The sequence below is a fragment of the Nelumbo lutea genome, chromosome 5 (genome assembly GCF_056320005.1).
Source record: "Nelumbo lutea isolate HS-2025 chromosome 5, American lotus-T2T, whole genome shotgun sequence".
NCBI classification, from domain to species: domain Eukaryota; kingdom Viridiplantae; phylum Streptophyta; class Magnoliopsida; order Proteales; family Nelumbonaceae; genus Nelumbo; species Nelumbo lutea.
In genome coordinates this window covers 17760065-17769531 of record NC_142688.1, presented here as the reverse complement: position 1 = coordinate 17769531, position 9467 = coordinate 17760065, and the positions used below count along the sequence as shown (strand labels likewise).

General features: G+C 34.0%; 1 protein-coding gene across 2 annotated transcripts; it reads left to right on the top strand.

The window, feature by feature from the left end:
* Positions 1-566: 566 nt before the first annotated feature.
* LOC148850683 (indole-3-acetic acid-amido synthetase GH3.10-like) lies at positions 567-6639 on the top strand. Of its 2 annotated transcripts, XM_088945201.1 has the most exons (4): positions 567-1024; positions 1410-1511; positions 1735-2555; positions 5852-6639. In XM_088945201.1, exons 1-4 carry the CDS (start codon positions 705-707, stop codon positions 6385-6387), a joined length of 1779 nt encoding a protein of 592 aa, XP_088801327.1. In that variant the 5' UTR covers positions 567-704; the 3' UTR covers positions 6388-6639. The 2 variants fall into 2 exon arrangements, with proteins under 2 accessions (XP_088801327.1, XP_088801328.1); XM_088945202.1 differs by lacking the exon at positions 1410-1511 and having other exon boundaries at positions 576-1024.
* Positions 6640-9467: the final 2828 nt, after the last annotated feature.

Below are 9467 nucleotides of genomic sequence, written 5' to 3'. Positions count from 1 at the left end.
GGTTTCTCAGCTTGAGTTAATTATAAGGGGGTTGGGCTTGTCAGGTCGGGTTGTGTTAGGGTTGAAGTACCATTATTTCCTTGGGTTGGGCTTAGGTAGACCCCAACCTGACCCAACCCAGCCCCAGTTGCAATCGTAGCAGTGGAGTGAAATTATTAAAGGTATATTAATTTCTGTAGGGTCGTTTTTATTTGCGTAGAGCTGATAACTTGGTGGGGGATATGGATTTTGTGTTAGGCCTGCTAAATTAATGTTTTCTTCACTGTTTTCTACAACATGAAGAAGGAATGTTATGTATGAATTGCAAGTAAAGACACTCCTTATGCAAAGAATTAACCCATAAATGGGCTAGGTTTCCAATAAGTCTAAATTGTCAGTCTAATTTACAGACAGGATCACGAGGTATATCACTCGATGGTCCCATCCTAGTTCAAAATACTAATGAAAACATTAACTCATTTTGTATGTTTTTGCAAATACATCAAAACGAGGCCAACTGTTTGGTCACTGTCAGACCTACGTACCCTCTAGACACTACAACTTGTGGTCTACATGATATCCTTACTACTGTGATGGAGAGAGATGTAGAGAGCGTTTGAGATGCATAAAACAGTCCCATCTCCCTAGCAGAGAGAGAGAGAGAGAGAGCTGGTTACTGGTATACCATTTCCTTTCTCCATCTCCTCCATTCCAGCATCACGCGTATGGAACCAGTTCCAAATGATAATGGCCATCAAGACTACGACATTATCAGGTGGTTCGAAGAGGTAGCAGAGAATGCAAGCTTTGTGCAGACCCAAACACTTCGACGAATTATCGAACTGAATTTTAACACGGAATATCTGAAGAGATGGTTGGGAAATATCAAAATCCAAGACATGGAATCAAAAGATTTGGAGTCTCTCTACACCACTTTAGTCCCTCTTGCTTCCCATGCAGATTTAGAGTCTTACATCCAGAGAATTGCAGATGGGGGTTCATCTCCAATCCTCACTCAAGAACCCATCACGAAACTCTCCTTAAGGTAGGTCATTGTTTTCACAAAATAATAAAAAAAGCAAAAAAAGTCTGGTAACTCTTTTCTCGTTCCTTCTTTTTCTTTTTTCTTTGTTTATATTTTGGGTTGATCACTTATCCTACACTTTATTGTTATTATTCTATCACGTGGCCTGGTTTGAACTTTCAAGACAGAATAATGAATAAAGTGGGTTTGTAGCCTTTGTAGGTTTAGAGTTTTCTCCTTGTCCGGGCAACAACTAAACAAGCCATCCGAATATGAAAATTTTACTGTTTTAGTCCTGATCCAAGAATTTTTTTAAGCGACATGTAGAAAAAAAAAATATTATTTCATTCATCTTAGAATGCTTCACTCTTCCTCACTGCTGTTTGTTGAATGGAATTTGTTATAGTTCGGGAACCACAGAAGGAAGACAAAAGTACTTGCCCTTCACTAGCCATAGCGCGCAGACTACTCTTCAGATATTCAGGTTGTCAGCCGCTTACAGATCAAGGTCTGCAATCAGAAACCCTAGCGTTAAAAGAAGCCCCCCTCCCTTCTGTGTTAATTTTGTCAACTTCAACACTATTATTTTAATTAGGAACTCTACCTCGTAATCAGGATACATAATGAATGAGTCGATTTGGGTTCACTACTGCTCTTCTTTGTTTGAATAATATTTTCTCTCTTCCTTCTTTTTTGTCTTGTAATTCTTCTTCTCTTTAATTTGCTTGAAGGGTTTATCCAATAAGACCCAGACGGAGGATCCTTGAATTCATTTACAGCAGCAAACAGTTCAAATCAAAGGGAGGCTTAACAGCAGCAACTGCCACCACTCACTACTATGCAAGTGAAGAGTTTAAGATCAAACAGAAGCAAACAAATTCATTTACTTGCAGTCCAAAGGAAGTAATATCAGGCGGGGACTATAAACAAGCAACATACTGCCATCTCCTCCTTGGCCTTATTTACTTTGATCAAGTGGAGTTCATCACCTCCACATTTGCTTACAGCCTAGTGCATGCATTTACAACCTTTGAAGAAATCTGGAAGGACATATGTAACGACATCAAGGAAGGTACTCTGAATCCAAGAATCACATCATCAAGCATGAGAAATGCTGTGTTGGAGCTTCTCCTACCCAACCCATCTCTAGCTTCAACGATTGAAAAGAAATGCAAAGAGTTAGAAGCCTTCCAATGGTTCTCTGTGATTCCTAAACTTTGGCCAAGTGCAAAGTATGTTTACTCCATAATGACGGGAACAATGCTACCTTACTTGAAAAAATTAAGGCATTACTCTGGGGATTTGCCTATAGTGAGTGCTGATTATGGGTCCACCGAGAGTTGGATTGGGGTTAATATTGATCCTTCTTTTCCTCCAGAAAATATTACTTTTGCAGTAATCCCCACCTTCTCTTACTTCGAGTTTATACCTCTTTATAGACAGAACCCAAGAAGCACTTCGGTCATTGATGACTTTATAGAAGCTGAGCCGGTGCCGCTCTCTCAAGTTACTGTCGGGCAGGAATATGAGGTCGTCCTCACCACTTTTACAGGTCTCTCTCTCTCTCTCTCTCTCTCTCTCTGAACCTCTCTTGTTTCATTAAAGTAAACCATCTAATTAGTTGATCTGCTATAGAATTTCACGCTAAGAAAAATAGAAAAAGTGAACAAAGACGGTTTCGACACCCATTGACTTCAAATCATATACAGAAGTTACACAAATCTTGGTGATACAAAAAATTTTTAGGTTTTCTTGTGGATAAAATTTTCCGGAGTTAAACATGTTAAAGCTAAGGCATTTCTCTTGGATCTCTAGATGGGTCGCCTTGGGGTTCGATCAATGTAAACCTAATCGCACACCGAAAAGAAAATGTATAAACCTGACTATGACCCAGATCCCTCCCCCTACTGCCGGGGTCTGAGAGTGCTAAATCAAGAAAAAAAAATTATAGGATTCTTGGGTCTAACCCAATTATAACCGACAAATATTTTTTCTGATAATTTTAGATTTGACAATAAGCTTTCTGATTCTCTTGCACTCTCCTCTCAGCCTCTCAGTGTATCTTGTGTATCCCCATTAAATAATCATTAGAGGCCGTTTGGTAACGATTGATGTGGTTGAACCGAATGATTTAATAGCGTTTTGAAATACAATCAAATAAGAAGATTTTTGAGGATCTCACAACCTCCTTAATAAATTAATTATTGAAAGACAAAGCAGAAAGTCATTTGGCTCAATCACTTCAGGTGCTATCAAAACAATTCCTCATGTAGCTTATATAAACTATTACAGATAAATCATGAGAAACATGTATGAAATGTTAGTGGCTATAAATAGGACTCAACCATAAGTATTATATGTATATGTATGTCATGTAACTCGGGATTCAAATCTGAGTAACTGTATCAGTGTCAGGTCAGTTGGTCTGTCAGGTTGATCAGGACCATTGACAGCCTTAAACAATCCTGCATATCGAAATATATATAGTTTTGATGGCCATAGGAGTTGTGGCCAGCGTTTAGTCCTCTTGATGATAGATCTATATCAATCTAGATCTCCTATCCACACATATCCACTGAGGAACAGATCCCCTTGAATGGTAATATGTAAATATGGGAAATGTTTTCGACATGCGGCCCTAGTGATGATGGATGGGGATTTTATGGGTTGGAGATAAAAATACCATAATAGATAGACAGATAGAGCGTTCCATCCTATATTCATGCTACAAAATCAGCCTAAAAGCCTTTCCATATATATATATATATATATATTTGAACTATATTGGGGTTTTTTTTTTTAATAAAAGTAGAAATTTATAGGAGCTGATATACATCATTCTTTGTAAACAGCAAAAAACTTCCCTAATTAACCAATGAAAACTATTATCATCTTCTTTGTTTTCTTTTTCCATTTATTAAAATTCTGAATTAGATCACACTGAAATAATGAGGTTGGTCTGCATAGCATGAAACCTTCAGTTTATAGAAGTCAAGCAGTTTTGTCTAAAAAACTAATTCAACCAGTCCATCAGTTGTAAAACAAAATGTGATTTAATTTGTATGAGGTGTTTCCAATGAGTTCGGTTTCAGTCAGCGCAAAGCCTGTCCAAGTAGCCTTTACTGCCTTGCATTGAAAATGTCTCCGTACTTATATGCTTTATTTCATGGGTAGATATTCCCAATGCAAGGTTGGGAAAGGCTGTTAAAACAGTGTGGGCACAGGTTTGCCCTGATGGAAGCCGATCTCATTTCCAACTTCGATCAGGTTACAAAATTCAAATTCAAAGTCCAATTTATTTGACAAATTAAAATTCTTGAAGTTGTATTATCTTGTATGCAGTTCTCCTATATATATACTGCATACAAGATAAATATATATATATAATATTATATTCTGTTGATTTGGAAAAGAAAACCCAAGGTATGTATAACCAATTTCTTGTTGGTATTTTTCTATATTTTTAATTTGTTACTTAAAGGTGCTCCATAGCTTAACTATACTTCTATGAATCTTTTAAGTTGCGGTGGATGGCTTATATATCGTAATATTCTACATTAGTTTAATTATTAGTTCATCTCAAATAAATAAAATAAAATTTAATTCTGTTTCACCAGATGGATAAAAAATTGGAGTTGTGCCAAAGTTTCTAATTCTTCTTGTTTTCTAAATTTAAATTATAAGTTAAACTATATCAACTAGTTTAATTCTAATGACTTCGTGCTAGTTAATTATCCTTTCCTTCTAACAAGGAAAAAAGTGAGCTTCATTGCGTGGTTGGACTCAACAACAATGACACCGGTAATAACAAAAATAATAAATCATCAAAAGACAAAATGAGAAGAAGCAAACAAGATGAGTTAGGACAATATGCCCTTTCATATCCCTGTCTATTAACCAAATGTTAGGAAGACTAGTAGCATCTTTGAGTTTATTAATGAAACACTACTATGATAAGCTGAAAATAGGAGGCATCATATTCATATTAGGATCATCGTCATTAACTTGTAAACATTATCTATTACTATATAAAGCATATACTTACCTTGGGTTTTGTGTAGGTCATAAAAATTAAATATAAATACTATATATCAATATGGTTAATACTTTCTTACGCAGCGTGCTCTTTCACTAGTATTATATAAAACAGATACTTACCTTGGTTTTAGTGGTTATAAAAGTTAACTAATTTGATTAATTATATAATACTAATTTATATTTTTCCACAATAGTTGCATATGTAGCCTTAGGCTAGTCCAACTAAAATGCTTTCTAGGCAAATTGGAATTCAACCCATCAAATTTCACTCAATGGTACCCTTCTAAACACAGATTGGTCAAGAGGAAAACTGGAGGTACAATATTCTTACTGGACCTAATTCTTTACTAGTTCTCACTATTGAGCGGTGTATTCAATGTCTTTGTTCTCTTCCAAAACACAGATTGGACAAGAGGAAAACTAGAGGTACAAGCATCCTGGACCTAACTACTTCTCTCACTGTTGAGAAGTGTACTCAAATGTGTTGTCCTCGCCCTTATATTTCTTCACCTTCCATCAATCATCAATATATCAGCCATACTGAAGCGAACAGTCTTGTGATGCATAAACAACATAAATCTTGGATGATCATTTAATTTTCTTAAAATTTCTTTGTTAATCTCCTTTCAAGAAAGAAAAGAAGGTTACTATTAGGGAAGATACGTAATGGATTCTACATATTGTCACCTCCCTCTTCAGAACCAGGTGGTCATGATTAATTATGGTGTACTCTGTGCTGTGTTGAGACTCTGTTAGAACACAATATATATGTTTCAATACCTAATTCTCTTCACTCTTACTTTGTTTCAGGACTATACAGATACAGGTTAGGGGATGTGGTGGAGGTGGCTGGTTTTTATAAAGAAACCCCCAAATTGAACTTCATTTGCAGAAGAAAGTTGATCCTATGCATAAATATTGACAAAAATACAGAAAAGGACCTTCAACTGGTGGTAGAGAGGGGGTCTCAGTTGCTGAGGCAGACAAGAGCTGAATTAGTCGATTTTACAAGCCATGCCGACATCTCCGATCAACCTGGACACTACATAATTTACTGGGAAATCAAGGGTGAAGTGGATGAAGATGTTCTTGAGCAGTGTTGCACGGAGATGGACACATCCTTCGTTGATTATGGGTATGTTACGTCTAGGAGGACGAATTCAATTGGGCCCTTAGAGCTCTGCATTGTGGAAAGGGGTACATTTAGGAAGATGTTGGATCTCTTTGTAGGGGGTGGGGCATCATTGAGCCAGTTCAAAGCTCCTAGGTGCACTAGCAACCCAACTCTACTGAAAATTCTCAATGTTTCCGCCATCAAAAGGTTCCATAGCACAGCTTATGAGTGATACTGGAACTTAATTATTTTGGTGTTTAAGCTATCAAGACATGATATGGATATATGCAGATTTGGTTTCATCAGCAGGGAAAATTATCAGTAAATGTTTTGGTGTGGGGCATTAGAAGATAACATTTCTTCATCACCATTACCATCATCATCAACTAAGCCTTATCCCAGTAATATGGGGTCAGTTACATGAATCTTGTTTTGCCATTCTGTTCTATTTAAATTAAAAAAAAAACATTGTATTAAAAGATCATATTTATTTTCTTAGCTGTTTTTTTTTTTTTTTTTCTATCTGTGTAGAGATAATATCAGAAAATTTACATGGTAAATCATAAAACACAAATAACACCATGTGCTTAGGGGCATTTGTCATATGCCGGCCGGCATAAATATATATATATATATATATATATATATATATAACCAGTGAGATGATACAACCATGTCATTTTTTATACAACCAATGAGATGCCCTCCTTCCCCATAAAAACATACCTAAACTCTCTCTCTCTCTCTCTCTCTCTCTCTCTCTCTCTCTCTCTCTCTCCTTTCCACACGTTCCCAATAACCTAAATAATAACCTTTCCAAAAATTTCTCCTAAACTACCTCCCCTATGGTTCCCCACTTTCTCCTAAATTATCTCTTATTCCTATTTATCCTCTCCCCCACTTTTTATCTATATCTATCTAAAGAAAGTTTGAATTAAAAATTTTAAAAATTATTTAAATATTCTAAAGAAATTATATAATAACTTTAAAATATTTATTAAAAACACAAAGAATAATTATAATATATTTAATAATATTCATATTATTAATAATTTTGTAGTTTTACAAAATTCATCACGAAATTATGTACTAATAATATAAATTATGATTTTTGGATTATTCAATTTAAATGTAATTCAAATAATAAAAAATAAAGCATTATTTAAACATTTCAATAACTAAATATCTTAAATGACAAATATAGAAAATAGCTAAATAATTATATAACAAAGTATTTAATATTATATAATAACTTTAAAATAAATAAAATTCAAATGATGAAAATTTTGAAATATTTTATATATTTAAATAATGAAATATTTAACATAACTAGGTTCTAAATAGTTAAAATAATGAAATTATGTAATAGATTTAAAAATTCTTAAAAGTAGAAAAATAATTATAACATAATATTCAAAATAATAATAATTTAATATTTTACAAAATTAATAACATGATTATGTAACTAATTTCACTTATATCAATTAATAATTCTAGAAAATAACTTTAAAAAATTAATATTTATTATAATAATTTTAAAATATTAATACATATTTATTATATATTTATTTTTTGATAAATAATAAATTGATTTATTAAGAATGATTAATATCAACCAACAAAAATTACATAATAGAGATCCCATGCTACCTCAAAAAACAAAGCAAAGTTACAACCGAACCCAGAACAATTGATTACTATGCACCCCTTGCTTGGCAGGAAGTTGTGCCACCTATATTATATTAAAAATATAAAGCAAATATATTATGGTTTAATCATTCCATTTTGGTTGATTTACAAATGGGTAAAGTAAAACTGATCCAAATTGGTCGGGTTGGGAAATTGTGGAACCAAAGGTAATCGAAAATACTAGAAAATCGACCAACTCGGGTCAAATTGGTCGGGCTCATCAATTTGATGAACAACCTTAAAATTAATTATTATTTTTGTATTGTAAACAATTATTAAAAGTAGTATATAAAATACAAATAATTATTAATTATTATAAAAGTTAAAAATATAAAACAATTGCATACTCTTATGTGTTTTTTATTATTTAACTTTCATTTAACAAATCCTGTACATCGCACGGGTCCCCACTAGTATATATATGTAGTTTGACATTATAACGCACAAAGTAATAAAATATAATGAAAGATATTTTTTAATAATATATTAGATTTAGGGTTGTTTATTAGCCGTAACAGAATTTATTTGAGTATCAACATAATCCGCAAGCAACCAAATTACAACGCCAATCTTGGTAATTGGGTCAAAAAAAAAAAAAACAATCTCCCAGCCAAAAAGGAGGATTAACATGAATATGAACATAATATTGTAAGGGGGCTCTCTAGGCCATTAAACGAGAGTGTGAGACATAATGTTTCATTTCTGACATTTAGGCCATTAAACGAGAGTATGAACATAATATTTTCACTGCTTTTTTCTGATGTGCATTGAAAACATCTCCTCCATGAACAAAAAAAATACAAATATGGAAATTTTCCCAATGTACGTTGAAAATACTGTAAGAATGGTTTGAGCACAATTTTGTGAGTAGTGAATCCACCCAGCCAGAAGATCAAGAAGATCAAGATCATAAGATGACCTACTGCAACATTGAGCTACTCAGCATTAAAAGTGTTTCAATTGACATCTCTAGTACTCGTTTATTGGGAGATGTTTTCAATACACGGTTGAGATATACTGTGGGGCGCGGTCTGTGGGACCTAAATGTGATCTCAAGTTCTCCTATATTCTTCTCAGCAAAAAAAGGGTTCCTCTACATTCTCCTATTGAAATTTTCTGACCATTCTGATTACTGGGTCTTCTGTAACAATGAGAAAAAAAATAAAAAATAAACAGATAGATATAGCTCAATACCCTGCAGTGAAAAACTAACATTATCCTCTCTCTCTCTCTCTCTCTCTGTCTGTGTGTGCCAAATTGGTGGAATGAGAATCATTCACTGTTCTCCTGGAAATGTTTGACCAAACACAGTCACCATACACCATGTCGATCATGTCACGCGCTTGTGATTGTGTCGGTGCCTTCAACCTCACGGATTTGAAAAGAATTTAAAAGAGAAGAAAAGAAAGGCGTGTAGCAGAGAAGATTCTGGATTGGATTCAGATTTCAGTCTTAAAAGCACGTTTAAATTTATTATTCGTTCACATCTCAGTTCATCACCAGTAGGGTCGTCAAGTCCGTTGGCCTCATCTTCTCAAAGTGTCAAAATGTCATAAAACTATTCACCATATGACAAACATGTTAAAAGGACTTATATCTCTTCAGTCTTTCTTTTCTTTCTAT

What these genes read in the sequence shown, in the direction of transcription:
- LOC148850683 (XM_088945201.1), top strand. Translation starts at nt 705, where the DNA reads ATGGAACCAGTTCCAAATGATAATGGCCATCAAGACTACGACATTATC. An exon ending in TCAGCCGCTTACAGATCAAG is followed by an intron (nt 1,512 to 1,734) that starts GTCTGCAATCAG and finishes ATTTGCTTGAAG; the next exon opens with GGTTTATCCAATAAGACCCA. An exon ending in CGTCCTCACCACTTTTACAG is followed by an intron (nt 2,556 to 5,851) that starts GTCTCTCTCTCT and finishes ACTTTGTTTCAG; the next exon opens with GACTATACAGATACAGGTTA.